Genomic DNA, 15,245 nt, shown 5'->3' with positions numbered 1-15,245 from the left:
TCCGCGTGGCCCTCTGGACCCAGTGGACACACGGCGTGTGGTCCGCTGGCACTGAGCGCGGACAGGCTCTTGCCCTCAGGCCTGTGCAGCCGTCTGCAGGCCTATTGACGGTCAGTGTCCAGCCCAGCATGGGCGTGTCCATCTGCACATCCACGTTGCTGTTACCAGTCTCACTCAGGAAGTCAGGTACAGGAGGAAGCACTGTTTGCTCAGTCCTCAAACCTAATATAGATGAAAAATAGTTTTGTTTCTCATAAATGAATGTGGGACTTCCCAGCTGAGGCTAGTAGCAAAGAATCTGCCTGCCAGTGCAGCAGATGCAAGAGACCTGGGTTCAGTCCCTGGGTCGGAAAGATCCCCTGGAGCAGGAAGTGGCAACCATTCCAGTATTCTTGCCTGGGAAACCCTATGGACAGAGGAGCTTGGTGGGTTACAGTCCATGGGGCTGCGAAGCGTCGGACACGACTGAGTGAGCACAAATGCGTGTAGTTCCTGCTCCCTAGAACCCTGCTTTGCCGGGTGGCAGAGGCCGTCTCTCCGGCCTCCTGTGGTGAGGCCGCCCTCCCCAGCCCTGTGCCGGCTGGGGGCAGGAGTCCTGCATCTGCTGGTCGAGCAGCAGTGGTGAGGAGGGCCTTCCTTGCTGAGCGAGCAGGCTGACCTAGGTCCCCTTCCTGTGCGGGCTTTCCCCGGAGCATGGCCACCGGGGCCAGTGCTGAGGAGGCAGACCACCTAGCAGCCCTGGGGGGCTGGGTGGGGGGCACAGAGAGCCAGCCTGGTGGAGACCCTCCCAGGCCTCTTCCCCTCCCCTCTGTCCTTTCTCTTGTTCTCTGGGGACAAGACAGGGGAAAGGCCTGGCTTTTCCTGAGGGAGGCAGGCTGCTGGCTGGCCCCCGGCCATCGGGCCCTGTGAGAAAGCCTGTCCTGGGCCTTCCACAGCACCCAGTACCCCCAAGAGGCCACGCTGGAGCAGGGGCCGCCTCCGCCTGCCCCCAGCCCCTAGAGCCCTGTGGGGCCTGGCACAGCTGCTTTTCATTTTTTCCATTTCTGACACACCCTTTTCTGCTCAGACCAGGGAGAGGGGTCCCACGGGGTGGGGTGAGCACATGAGGAAGGGTCCTGACAGGGGTTGCTTCAGACTGGTTTCACAGGCACATCTGTGAACGCTGGGCCCTGAGAATATGTGCTGTGTGCCGGGGCGGGGGCGGGGGGGAGGTCGTTTTACCACAGGCTTTAGCCGCTTTCAGGGGCGAGCTTGTGTCTCCGCCTTGCACAGTGCTGAGCTGCTGGCATGTTTGTGGGGAGAAACTCGACGTGTAGATGCTTCCGGGGCTGGGCGGCTGCCGTGGACCAGAGGCACAGAGAGGGCTCGTGCCCTGTGGCTGGTGATAAGTGACCGACATTCCCAGCGAGTCTGGGCCCGGGGCCGGTTGCCGGAGCCGTGCGGTGAAGGCAGCATGGCGGCCTGCCCGCTGCTGGCCCAGGCTCGGGGGCGCTGCCAGCTCCTCCCGTGTCTGTGTTTTGTCAGGACACGAGCATCCTCTTCGTGGTCTCGGGGCTGCTGCATGTGTACCAGCGGAAGATTGACAGTGAGGAGGACACGTTCCTGTTCATGGCACGGCCCGGTGAGATGGTGGGCCAGCTGGCGGTGCTCACGGGCGAGCCCCTCATCTTCACCATCAGGGCCAACCGGGACTGCAGCTTCCTGTCCATCTCCAAGGCGCACTTCTACGAGTGAGTGCCCCTGCTGGCCACTGCTCCGCGCGGCTCCCTCGTGGCCGCCTGAGCTTGTCTGCAGTGTATGTGCATGCCTCCACGTGGGCCCAGGGGCCTGCTTGTGATTGTATCTGTGCCATGTGCATACGTGTGCATGTACATGTGTGTCTGCGTGTGTCCGTGTGAGCGTCCGCGTGTGTGCGCTCACAGCGGTGCCTTGGCTGACGTCCCAAGGGACCCTGTGCGCTAGTCCCTTCCCTCTGGAGGTGAGGCTCGTGTCAGCTGCTGTCCTGACATCCCCTGGGGTCCTCAGGGGCTCCCACATGTCACCCGAAGCAGAACTTTACGTTTCCGTGACCTGCCCCTGCTCCCGCCTTAGTCGTCTCAGAGACTGGTGACTTCATCTGCCCATTGCTTGGTGGAGCCCCGAGCCCCCCAGGCCCCGCATTCTTTGTGGCCCAGTGCAGCCAGGAGCTGAGCACTCCCCTGGTGCTGCCCTGCAGAGGCCTCCACACCATAGCAGGTACCTGCTTGGCTCCACAGCCCCAGCCTGGTTCACAGTGGCATCAGGAGACAGTGGCTGACGTTTCTGCTGGACCCAGTGGCTTTCCGGGTGCCAAGCCTCCACAGTCTCTGCCACTGACCCCTCAGCCACACCCTCCCCTGTGCACCCCCACTTCTCTAGTCTTCTGGCACATCCTGGGGGGCTGGGGTTTGACCCACTGCGAGCACTGGGCCCTTACACATGGCATGTGCTCCTGGGACACTGGGTGGTGAAGACTACTGTGGGGGGGCTCCGACAGCCCTCCCGGGGCCGCTGGCCACTGGCCACACCCAGGGGGCGGGGAACACGTAGCTGACCGGGGTCTGTGCTCTGGCCTCACCCTTGGCTCAGTGGGCATTGTGATAAGTGGGGACGGGGGGCACCTGCTGCCTGGAGTCAAGGGGTGGAAGCTGGCGGGACCGGCCAGGGAGCTGGGGCAGGGAATGACTCGGGGATGCCCCGCAGCATCATGCGGAGGCAGCCGGCCGTGGTCCTGAGCGTGGCGCACACCGTGGTGAGGCGGGTGTCTTCCTTCGTGCGGCAGATCGACTTCGCCCTGGACTGGATGGAGGTGGAGGCTGGCCGCGCCATATACAGGTTAGGCCCGCCTCCCGGCCGCGCCACGTCCGGGCAAGGCCCGCCTTTCGGCCGCAGGCACAGAGGAGGGCCGCTTTGCTCTGCCTCGGGGGTGACACAGGCAGAGGCCTCGCGGCGGCCTCCTGGCTTCCATGCGCACGCTGCCCTCAGACGCGCTGCCTCCTCACCTGCACGGTCTCCACGGGGCCCAGCGGAGCCGCATGGAGGCCGCGTCCAGGAAGCTGTTCGTGTGCCAGGTGCGGGCTCAGATGAGCAGCCTCAGGCCCGTGTCCTAGCGGCTGAATTCAGGCGTCCACACTCGCTGGGTCAGACCCGGCTTCAGTTCAGTTCAGTCGTGTCCGACTCTTTGCGACTCCATGAATCGCAGCACGCCAGGCCTCCCTGTCCATCACCAACTCCTGGAGTTCACTCAGACTCACGTCCATCGAGTCAATGATGCCATCCAGCCATCTCATCCTCTGTCGTCCCCTTCTCCTCCTGCCCCCAATCCCCCACAGCATCAGGGTCTTTTCCAATGAGTCAACTCAGACCCGGCTTAGAGCTACCAGTTTTCATGGTTTTAAAAATGAAAACTAAGATCGTTATTGACCGTTTATTTAAAAATCACAGTAAACCCTTTATATGTTAGTATACATGTTTTTTAATGGAAAATAACGATTTTCTAAAACAAAAAAATGTAGTGAGAAGAATAGATTCCTTTTTCTGTTTCGCTGACTCTGGTAGCCAAGGGCTTCCAGCCAGGTGCCCCGCCCACCCCCACAGCCTCTGTCCCGCAGGCAGGGGGACAAGTCCGACTGCACCTACATCGTGCTCAGCGGCCGCCTGCGCTCTGTGATCCAGAAGGACGACGGCAAGAAGCGCCTTGCGGGCGAGTACGGCCGCGGAGACCTCGTGGGCGTGGTAGGGCCGCCCCGCCCTCCCCTCCCCTCCCCATGCCGCCCACACCACGCCCCGCTCCTCCCCACCCCTCCCCTCCCCTCCCCTCCCCTCCCCTCTCCCTTGCCTTTCCCGCCCCGCCCCGCCCCTTCCTGCCCCACCTCTACCCCTCCTCCCTTCCCGCCCACACCCCGCCCCTCCCCGCCTCACCCCGCCCCTCCCCGCCCACTCCCTTTCTTGCTCCTCCCCCTACGCCCCGCGCCCATCCCCTCCCACCTTTTCTCTTCCCACCTTGGGCTCCCACCTTGGGCGCCCACCTGGGCAGAGGCACAGGCAGTAGAATATCCCAGGAGTTGCTTCCCACAGGCCGCCTCCCAGGAGAGCAGGCCTAGGGTGGGTTCGGCAGCCACCTTTGGGATGGTGGGTCCTCCGAGACCCCGAGGCCCTCGAGGGGGAGGATGAGGCCCTGGCCTATCTGGGCTGCTGGTGGCAGGCCCACAGCTCTCGCTGATGCTTCCTTCCTCAGCGCAGGGTGCTGGGTGAGCCCCGTTTCCTCCTGCTCTGGAGGGGCCCTGGGACCCTGCTCTCAGGCCTGCCTCCGGGCCCTGGGGTCAGCCTGTGGCCATAGCACCAGCTCCCGTCCCCAGGTGGAGACACTCACCCACCAGGCCAGGGCAACCACAGTGCATGCTATTCGGGACTCAGAGCTGGCCAAGCTTCCCGAAGGAGCTCTGAACTCCATCAAGCGCCAGTACCCGCAGGTGAGAGCTGTGAAATTGTGAAGTCAGAATACCAGAACCGGGTCAAGACCAAGACTGCTCCCATCAGGCAGGCTGCAGGAGGAGGGCCGGCCCCCGCTTCCCCAGACAGCAGTCCCCGCCGGCTTCAGGGCAGGACTGCAGTGCCTGGCAGTCAGCCGGGAGGCAGAATGAGGGCAGCCTGCCCTGCTTCTGGTTTTCTGATGTCACTTCCCTGCTTCTGAGTCTTGAGAGTGCAGACAGGGAAATGGAGAGCCTGCACCTTAGCACTTTGGAGGAAGAGGCAGGGCTGCTACTGGAGAGTCACAGGAGTGGCCCCTCTGAAGGCTTAGGCCTGATCCGTCCCTGTGAGCCCGTGTGTGAACAAGTGAAGCAGCCCCCAGGTTATTTATGAAGTTAATGTGACTTTAATACCAAAACTTGATAAAAATAACAAAATGGATCATTTCTTTTAGTACCATAGTTATAGCAGGTCAACTATTAATGCAGTAAATATGTGTGATTGGAGTAAGCTGACAACGGCTTCTCTTTTCGAAACTGATTCTGTACAGCATGCAAGAGCCACAAAAGCAGGTTTCCCGTTTGCTTCTCTGCCATCTTGCAAACTGTAGCAATGAAAAAACTTTCAACTGACTTTATTCTCATGCAAAAGCGCTTAGAAGTAAATTATACATACTTTGACATTTCAACTTTATTTACTTGAGTCTGCAACTCAAAAAAATTAGAATTAATATAACCAAAATAGCATTATTATATTTAAAAGGTAATTCTTCATGGATGTCATGTAATACCAGCCCATGTCTGGCCAGAGCTGGCACTCAGCAGCACACAATGACCCTTGGCTCTGGGGAGGTCCCTTGTGGTCTGCCTTTGGGGGTTGTGGCTTCCCCATTTGTCCATTTCCTGCCTGGGGAAGACAGGGGCACCCAGCCAGGGCAAGATCACAGGCCACGTGCCTGCCCACCCGTCTGTGACCAGACAGCGGCCGTGTTACCATCCACTGCCCGGAGCAGTGTACAGCTGAGGCAGTTTTGAAACCACGGATGTAAGGTGCTTGGCTTTATGGTTTACAGTGTGTGGTTGAGGTCTCTGTTCTTTCTCTGCCCCCAGGTTGTGACTCGACTGATTCGCCTCTTGGGCGAGAAGATCCTGGGCAGCCTCCAGCAGGGAGCTGCGGCAGGTGTGTGCCCAGGCCTGGCACCTGGGAGCCCCACCCACCCCGCCTGGAGTCCCTGCTTACTTTGAAACTCCCCCTCACACAGCGTTAGTTTTGTTTTCAGCTGTCAGACCCGGTGTTTGAAACTATTCCCTTATCCTGGTGTTCCAGGCTTCCTCCTGGTGTCCTCTCCTTTCTGTGTAAAGAGTTCCTTTAATAATGGTTCTTAAATTCTCTGAGTTTTCCTACATCGAAGGATATCTTTGCCTTTTTTCTGAAGGCTACATGTTGCTGGATGTGCCATTCTGTCTTAACAGCCCTTTCATTTCAGCACTTGAAACATTGGCCACTTCCCTCTGGCCTCCATTGTGTCTAATGAGAAATCCGGACTTCGAATTGCTGTCAAGTAGGTGTGCATTGTTTCTGTCTGACTGTGTTCAAGCTTTCCCGTCATCTTCAGTGTTTAGAAATTTGATTCTTCAGTGTTTAGAAATTTGATTCTGGAATGTTTGGGCATGAATTCCTTTGAGTTTATCTTGTTTGGGGGTTTTCTCATCTTCTTTTGAATCTGCAGGTTTATTTTATATATATGTCTGTATGTATGTTTTTACCACGTTTGGGAAGGCCTCAGCCTTTATTTCTTCAAATACTCTCTTGGCCCTGTATTCTTTCTTCTTTTCTGGAAACTCACAGACGCAGGTGTTAGACCTCTTATTATCATCCCCAAAGTCTCTGGGACATCGCTTGTGTTTTAACCATTTTTCTCCTCTGATGCTCAGATCACGTAGCTTCTTTTGATCTGTCTTCAAGGTCTTTGGCTCTTTCCTCTGTCTTCTTGACTCTGTTCCTAACCCCACCCAGAGAGGTTTTTGTTTCAGTTATTTTATTTCTACATTTGCTTCAAGACTACCCGTGATGGCTGCTTCTGGCCGGCTGTGAACCGCTGCTTTGATACTTTGTCAAGGGCTTGCAGCGTCTGTGCCCTGGTGTCGTTTCTGTCTCCTCCTGTCCACGTTGAGGCCTCCTGGCCTTTGGTGCACCTGGTCGTTTTGGATTGTGTCCCATATTTCGGGATTTATGATGATCTGGTTCCCATTTACATCTCTTACTTTTGCAGACTCAGTGTGCTGGTATTCAGAGCACGTCCTGGCCCTCTTCCCCGCTGTGTCTGAGTGCTAACCTAGTTCTCGAGGCCTCTGCCTCACTGCGCTGGTCTGCACTTGGGTGCTCCCCCGAGCCAGTGTGAAGGCTGGCGGGGGCACGGCCGCCTTCTCTTCTCAGAGCCTCTGCTTGTGCTTCTGGCCAGTCTCCCCCATGGGCTCCTTGGGGGTGAGCCCAGCACTTCGCCCAGGGTTTAGGGGGCTCTGTTCTCCACGTCCCCCTCTCGGGACAGCCTGCTGCTTCTGCTTGCTAGTGCTGGTTGGAGAGCTGGGGCTCCACCCTCTGTGTCTAGAGCCCAGGCAGGGCTTGCTTAGGGCAGGGGGCCCTGGAAAGTCTCCCAGGAGGCAGCAGCACTGGGGGGGAAGGAAGGGCTTACGTGGCGGTAGCTGGGTCAGGGTGTGAACTGCCGCTCTGCTGCAAGTGGAATGGTCTTCCCGTGCGCTGAGGCCCCTGGCCAGTTTACCCTCCTCTCAGCGCCCCTCTGGGCCTCCTAAGAGCTGTGTCCAGGGGCTTCTTGTAGCTGGTGGCTGCGGGTAGGTGGGATGTGCTAGCTCCATCTCCTTGGCCAGAACCAGAGCATCTCACAGCTTTTCCTAAAAGCTAAACGAAAGCTATCAAGAGCTGGTGATTAATTCCCCCTCTGGGCCTACCGCGGATGGAGGGTTCTGATGTCACAGGTCACTGGGAAAGAGAGAGAGGAAGGGACTCCCCACAGAGAAGCTTCAGGAAAGCCAGGGACGGGCCCTCTGCTGCCTTGCGTGCAGCCAGCCGTGTGATCACAGCCCTCCCTCCTCTTTCCCTGTCCCACATTAGCTCTTGGGAGCCCTGTCTCTGCCTCCTGAGCCCCCACACTGACTTCTGGGTCATGCCTTGTGGGGGAACCCACCCTCCTCCATAGGGACAAGAGCAGCAGTCAGAAATGGACAGAACTGGGCCTTCCTGCATGGCCAGGGCCTGCACCTGTGAGGTCTGTGTGAGGTCTGTGTGGGAGCTGGGCTATGACAGCGGCCAGCCAGGGAAGCCGGGAAGAGCGCCCTCAGCGTGTCCGGGCCCCAGAAGACTGGAGCCTGGCTGGGATGTGGCCAGCAGGAAGGGTGAGGCTGCCCCCTCAGCCAGCTCCATGAAAGCAGGAGATTCCACCCACCAAGAAGGAACTTTGTGATTGTAAATAAGCTTCAGCCAGGGACGCGCTGGTGGAGGGTAATGACCTCGTGGACATAAGTGCCTGCAGATCCATCGCTGCTGCCGTGGGGCATCCTGGCCTCACAACTAGAGAATGGGGAGCCTGTGGTCCTGAGGGCCCAGCCCTGACCTTCGGTGGGTGGTTCTGCGCCTCACCCCTGGGTCTGGAAACCTCTGCAGATGAGACAGAAGAAAGGTGTCATCATCTAAGACTCAGGCTGTTCCCCGTCTCTGGAGGAGGCACGGTCAGAGGACAGGTCCTCCCCGGCTGGCCCTTCATCTCTTTGCATTTTCTCTGGGCCCTACGGTCTTCTCTGAGTCTGTGCCCGTGTCCCCTTCAGTGGGGCCGGTCCTGCTGTGTATGAGACGCAAGGGCGCCGCGGTGCGGTTCGCTTTCAGCAGGAAGGCCGGGAATCTAGTTGTGGAGACCAGGGCAGACCGGGTGCCCGTCCCCCGGCCAGGCTGCTGGGGCCACGCCATCAGCCGGAGACACTCAGGGACACTGAGCCTGTCCTGGCGGCGGCCGGCTCCTCAGGCTCGCGCACACCCCCGTGCTCTGCAGGTCACCAGTTTGGGTTCCACACTGTGGGCAGCAAGTGGGACTCGGGGACCGCCGCCAGCAACCTCTCCACAGTGGCCGTCATGCCAGTGTCGGAGGACGTGCCCCTCACCGCCTTCGCCCTGGAGCTCAAGCATGCCCTCAGCGCTATCGGTAAGCCCTGCCCAAGGCCACCTGAGGTCCCCTGGGCCCCTGCCTCTCAGTCCTTCCAGGTTCTCCTGAAAGAGCGCTCAGCGTTGCCCGCAAGGCTGATAACCCTGGGTGGGGGGGGGGGGGGGGGGGTGCGGCGCGGGGGAGGGGAGCATCACAGTGCAACGGAGCCTCCGGACAGTCTTGATGGGGAGACCCCACACCACAGGAGCTGTGTGAGTCACACTGCACTCCTCCCAGCTGAGCCCACAGAGGCCCCTGAGCCCCTGCAGGAGCCGTCTTGGGGTGGGCGCCTCCAGCTGCTTCACCACTTGGAGAGCACGCTGCAGCGGCCAGGGAGCTGGCTGACCACGTGGGAACACCCGCAGTGAGGGTCCGTCAGCTTAGGTCTTGCTGCCAAGATCCTGACAGCTGGGAAGTTTGGGGCTCAAGAACAAGAAACTGAAATTCTGGAGAATTCTTAGGAATTCTCCAAATCATAAAGCATTCCATATTCTAAACACTTTACTTATATGGTTTTATATAATTGTAAGTGATCATAGTAATAGACAACAAGTCAATTTTCTGAGACAGGGCTATTTTACTGGCTTCAAGGGGTAATAGAAGGCATTGAACAGATGCCAAACAAAAATGATTTACAAAATTGAGCTACTATTATAAATATTCAATATTTAAAAGTTATTCTCCAAGTGAAAATTTAAATCACAGAAAGCATTAATTTCCATTAGTCTTGGTCTCTGTTTCATAACAAACATTCTGGATCTGGCAACTTCCACTTGTTTTCAGTGAGGTTGGGCAGCCTGTCCAGGGCGCATCAAGAGACCTGCAGTTGTACAGTGCAGATGTGCTGACTCACAATAATGGCTTGTTCCCTTTGAAAAAACAACTTTTATTTTGAAATAATTATAGATTCATAGCAAGTTATAAAAATAGTAAAGAGGGAGCCGTATGCCAGCCCCACCCCGGTTATGTAACCACAGCACAGCGTCCAGACCATGAAGTCGGTGTCCGTGCGGTGCACTCATGCGACTGCATGTGTGTCCGTGTGAATTTCTGTTTCTGCGAGAAACTGGGGGTCACGACAGGGACTGTACCGAACCATCGGTGGCGTTGGGTGGCAGTGACGCCCCAGCGATGCGAGGAGGAAGCAGCCTCCTGCCTCGTTCCTGGTCTTGGGGAAAAGCTTTCAGTCTTTTGTCTTTGAGTAGGGTGTTAGCTGTCAGTCTCTCACGGATGGCCTCTAACGTGTTAGGAAGGCTTCTTTCTATTCATATTTTGTTGAGAGTTTATATCATAAAAAGATGTTAAATTTTGTCAGTGCTTTCTTTTTCTGCATCAACTGAGATGATCATATTTCCCCGCTTTGTTCTGTTGATGTGATTTATCACACTGAGTGATACTCACGAATTGAGTCATTCTTGCACTCCAGGAGTAGCTCCCACTTGGTCGGGTGTGTAGCCCTTTTACTGCCCCGCTGGGTCTGGTCAGCTCCTCTCTCATGGAGGGTTTTGCACTGTCAGGGTTGCGTGTCTGTAGTTTCTTGTGGTGTCTTGGTGCCACCGTGACTTTGGTAAGGGGGTACTGGTGCTAGCCCCATGGAATGAGTCAGGAAGTGTTCCCTCAGAGTCAATATTTTGGAAGACTTTGAGGAGGACTGGTATTAATTTTTCTTTTAATGTTTGGTAGAGGATTTTCCCTGGTGGTTCAGTGGTTAAGAATTGGCCTGCCAGCGCAGGGGTGACAGGTTCCTCCGTGGTCCGGGAAGACTGCACGTGCCGCAAGGCAGCTCAGTCCACGCGGCACAACTACCGAGCCCAGGCGCGGGCCTCAGTGCTGCAGCTACCCCAGCCTGCAGCCCGTAGAGCCCGTGCTGCACAACAAGGGGAGCTGCGCCCCGCATCCAGAGAGCGGCCCCTGCCCGCCGCAGCGGGAGAAAGCCTGCGCCCAGGAGCACAGCCCCAGCGCGGCTCTGGGTCTGTGTTTAGTTTGAGATTCTTCTGGTTACTTAAGGTACAAAGCCGGCTGTTGATCAGAGATCTCTCTTCTTCCTCAGAGGAGGCATTCATAGCCATCAGCGTCCCTCCTCGCAGGGCTCTCGCTGCGTCCTGTACATTCTGGAATGTTGTGCTTCTGTTTTCATTTGCTCCAAGTATTTCCTCGTTTCTTTGTGATTTCTTTGACTCATTGGTTGGTTAAGCATTTAATTTCCATGTATTTGTGAATTTTCCATTTTCATACTATTGTGATCAGAAAAGATACTTTATGTAAGTCCAGTCTTTACCTGCCTCCTGAAGAACTTGTATGCAGATCAAGAAGCAACAGTTAGAAGAACTGGATGTGGAACAACTGACTGGTTCAAAATTGGGAAGGAGTGCGTCAAGGCTGTGTATTCTCACCCTGCTTATTTAACTTATATGCAGAGTACATCATGCTAAATGCCAGGCTGGATGAACCACAAGCTGAAATCAAGATTGCCAGGAGAAATATCAACAAACTCAGATATGCAGATGATACAACTCTAATGGCAGAAAGTGAAGAGAAACTAAAGAGCCTCTTGATGAGGGTGAAAGAGGACAGTGAAAAAGCTGGCTTAAAAGTCAATATTCAAAAAACTAAGATCATGGCATCTGATTCCATCACTTCATGGCAAATACATGGGGAAAAAGTGGAAACAGTGACAGACTTTATAATTTCCTGGGCTCCAAAATCACTGCAGATGGTGACTGCAGCCATGAAATTGAAAGACACTTGCTCCTTGGAAGAAAAGTTATGACAAACATAGACAGCATGTTAAAAAGCAGAGACATCACTTTTCTGACAAAGATTCGTCTAGTCAGAGCTATGGTTTTTCCAGTAGTCATGTATGGATGTGAGAGTTGGACCATAAAGAAGGCTGAATGCCCAGGAATTGATGCTTTCAAATTATGATGCTGGAGAAGACCCTTGAGAGTCCCTTGGACTGCAAGGAGATCAAACCAGTCAAACCTAAAGGATATGAACCCTGAATATTCATTGGAAGGACTGATGTTGAAGCTCTAATAATTTGGCCACCTGATGGGAAGAGCCAACTTACCAGAAAAGACCCTTATGCTGGGAAAGATTGAAGGCAGGAAGAGAAGGGGACAACAGAGGATGAGATGGTTGAATGGAATCACCGACTCAATGGGCATGAGTTTGAGCAAACTCCAGGAGATAGTGAAAGATGGGGAAGCCTGCCTGACATGCTGCAATCCACGGAGCTGCAAAGAACTGGACCCAACTTAGCGACTGAACAACAACAACGAAAGACTTGTGGCCCAGCATCCAGTCTCTTCTCGGGGAAAGGAAGAGTGTGTGGTGTGCTGGGCTGCTGGGCACTTGTGACTGAGAGGCAGTGTCCCATCTAGCTTGGATCTGCATTTCCCAGCAGCTGAAAAGTCTGTCTCGCAGCCACTGGGATCCCTTCTTCTGAGTGCCTGTCAAGTTGCCCACTGTTTTGTGGGGCTGTTATCTTTTCCTTGTCAATGGGCAGTCTGGGTGCAGTTGCTTTTTTTCGGATGAAAATGCAGATGTCTTTCCCCTGTGGCTTGCTTTTTTATTCTTTTAATGATGTCTTTCGACAAATGCTTCTTAGGTGGCACCAGTGGTAAAGAATCCACCTGCAGGAGACACAAGGACCCAGATTCCACCCGGGTCAGGAAGATCCCCTGGGGAAGGAAATGGCAACCCGCTCCAGTATTCTTGCCTGGAGAATCCCATGGACTGGTGGGCTGTAGTCCATGGGGTTGCAAAGAGCTGGACATGACAGCATGCATCTAGTTCACTGACTTTGACAAATGCAAGTTGTTAATTCTAATATGGACCAATTTATTTATCATTTTTTCCCTATATTGTTACTGAATTTTGCATTTTATTGAAGAAATTTCATCCTATCCCCAAGTCATGAAGAGGTTCTTTTAAAAACATTATGGTATTACCTGTCAAGTTTACGATCCATTGGGGATGGTTTTGATTATGAAATAAATAGAGTCAGGATGCATTTTTCTGTGGGCTCCTCAGCTGACCCAGAGCCCTCACTCAGAACCACTGGACCCTGCCCTGAGGGTTCCTTTGCTGAAAGGTGATCACATCTGTGAAGGGTGTTTGTAGAGAGAGGATCTAGGCCGATGGCCTTGTCTTCCAGCTTCAGGGTTTCAGCCACTTCCTTTGGCTTCCGCAGTTTGGAGGAGAGGCTGTGTAACCGCCAGGCTGACAGTGACTCTCCAGGCCTGAGCAGCCCCCACAGAGCCGACTCAGAGTAACTGGGAGTCACCCTGTATCCATGCACTACCCTGGTCCTGTCCATGGCCTGGGCCTTGGGCAGACCCCTCCCAGGGACAGGCTAGTCACCACATTCCTAACTGGCCAGGGCTGTAGCCAGCACCTTGAGAACCCAGGGCACTCCTAGGGGCTCCACACTTTCCCAAGGGCCTCCTCAGGACCCTCGAGTCCAGGCAGAGGCCTAGAGCAGATGTGCACCGAGGGTCAGAGAGAGTAGCCCCAGTCTCCGGGGCCTCAGGCAGGGCTTCTCGGTGTTCCTGCAGCAGACATGGCCGGCCTGTCCCGTCTCGTCCTAGACTTCCAAGAGGTGAACGGAACTAGTCACTGCAGTGCCCAGGAGTGCCCGCCCTCGCAGGCTGAGAGCCCCTCCAGCCCCAAGAGGGGTCCCTCTCTGTCAGGCCCTTGTGGGTGCCCGACCCCCAAGGCAGGAGTGCGGCCTTAGTGGGACCAGCGCCCTCTGTCCCGAGCCCCAGAGGAGTTGCTCCCCCACTTCCACAGGCTTCTGCCTTTGAGTCAGAGCTGCTCCCCTGCAGGTCAGACCAGCGGCCACCTCACAGGCACCACCCTGTGGTTCAATTCAGTCACTCATTCGTGTCCAACTCTTTGCGACCCTGTGGACTACAGCATGCCAGGCCTCCCTGTCCATCACCAACTCCCAGAGCTTGCTCAAACTCATGTCCATCAAGTTGGTGATGCCATCCAGACATCTCATCCTCTGTCGTCCCCTTCTCCTCCCGCCTTCATTCTTTCCCAGCATCAGGGTCTTTTCCAGTGAGTCAGTTCTTCGCATCAGGTAGCCAAAGTATTGGAGCTTCAGCTTCAGCGTCAGTCCTGCCAATGAATAGTCAGGACTGATTTCCTTTAGGATTGACTGGTTGCATCTCCTTGCTGTCCAAGGGACTCAAGAGTCTTCTCTAGCACCACAGTTAAAAAGCATCAATTCTTCAGCACTCAGCTTTCTTTATGGTCCAGTTCTCAGATCCATACATGACTACTGGAAAAACCATAGCTTTGACTAGACGAATCTTTGTCAGAAAAGTGACGTCTCTGCTTTTTATGGTCGTAACTTTTCTTCCAAGGAGCAAGTGTCTTTTAATTTCATGGCAGCGGTTACCATCTCCAGTGATTTGGAGCCCAAGAAAATAAAATCTGTCACTGATTCCACTATTTCGCCATCTGTTGGCCATGAAGTGATGGAACCGGATGCCATGATCTTAGTTTTTTGAATATTGACTTTTAAGCCAGCTTTTTCACTCTCCTCTTTCACTTTCATCAAGAGGCTCTTTAGTTCTTCTTCGTTTTCTGCCATAAGGGTGGTGTCATCTGCATATCTGAGGTTATTGATATTTCTCCCAACAATCTTGAGTCCAGCTTGTGCTTCATCCAGCCCAGTGTTTCTCGTGATGTACTTTGCATGTGAGTTAAATAAGCAAGAGACAATATACAGCCTTGATGTACTCCTTTCCCAATTTGGAACCAGTCCATTGTTCCATGTCCAGTTCTAACTGTTGCTTCTTGATCTGCATGCAGATTTCTCAGGAGGCAGGTAAAGTGGTCTGGTATTCCCATCTCTTTCAGAATGTTCCACAGTTTGTTGTGATCCACACAGTCAAAGGCTTTGGCATAGTCAATAAAGCAGAAGTAGATGTTTTTCTGGAATTCTCTTGCTTTTTCTACATTCCAACGGATGATGGCAATTTGATCTCTGGTTCCTCTCCCTTTTCTAAATCCAGCTTGAACATCTGGAAGTTCTCAGTTCATGTACTGGCTTGGAGAATTTTGAGCATTGCTTTGCTAGTGCGTGAGATGAGTGCAATTGTGCGGCAGTTTAAGCAGTCTTCGGCATTACATTTCTTTGGGATTGAAATGAAAACTGACCCTTTCCAGGCCTGCGGCCACTACTGAGTTTTCCAAATTTACTGGCATATTGAGTGCAGCACTTTCACAGCATCACCTTTTAGGACTTGAAACAGCTCAGCTGGAATTGCATCACCTCGACGAGCTCTGTTTGTGGTGCTGCTTCCTAGGCGCTTGCTCCCTGCTCCAGGAGGCCTGGCTCTAGGTGGGCATCCCACTGCGCGGGACACACGCTTATTCCGTGTGCTGTCAAGAAAGCAGACGCTCCAGTTAAACACAGGCAGTGATCTCCTGTCTCTCCCCTTCTAATTGCAAGCCCTCAGGGAAGTTCAGATGCCAGTGCAGGGGGAGCCTGGGCTTCTCTTGCTGCAGCAGGACTTCTTCATCCTCAGGG

The 15,245-nt window shown here is 54.6% G+C and overlaps 1 protein-coding gene across 15 annotated transcripts in view; it reads left to right on the top strand.

Annotated features, from left to right (window-relative positions):
* Positions 1 to 15,245, top strand: part of PNPLA7 (patatin like phospholipase domain containing 7) — an 80,577-nt gene that overhangs the window by 49,207 nt on the left and 16,125 nt on the right. For 14 of the 15 annotated variants that reach the window (XM_044926586.2, XM_044926587.2, XM_025262095.3 and 11 more), the window contains 7 exons: positions 1,525 to 1,730; positions 2,722 to 2,853; positions 3,630 to 3,753; positions 4,377 to 4,490; positions 5,598 to 5,667; positions 5,975 to 6,049; positions 8,549 to 8,698. In XM_044926586.2, the coding sequence (XP_044782521.2) occupies positions 1,525 to 1,730; positions 2,722 to 2,853; positions 3,630 to 3,753; positions 4,377 to 4,490; positions 5,598 to 5,667; positions 5,975 to 6,049; positions 8,549 to 8,698 (871 nt within the window). The remainder of the gene's footprint in view (positions 1 to 1,524; positions 1,731 to 2,721; positions 2,854 to 3,629; positions 3,754 to 4,376; positions 4,491 to 5,597; positions 5,668 to 5,974; positions 6,050 to 8,548; positions 8,699 to 15,245) is intronic. The other variant, XM_025262096.3, reaches the window with a different exon arrangement.

Source organism: Bubalus bubalis, chromosome 12, assembly GCF_019923935.1.
Source record: "Bubalus bubalis isolate 160015118507 breed Murrah chromosome 12, NDDB_SH_1, whole genome shotgun sequence".
Classification (NCBI taxonomy): domain Eukaryota; kingdom Metazoa; phylum Chordata; class Mammalia; order Artiodactyla; family Bovidae; genus Bubalus; species Bubalus bubalis.
The sequence above is the reverse complement of the archived record's forward strand: the minus strand, read 5'-3'. Positions and strand labels throughout refer to the sequence as shown.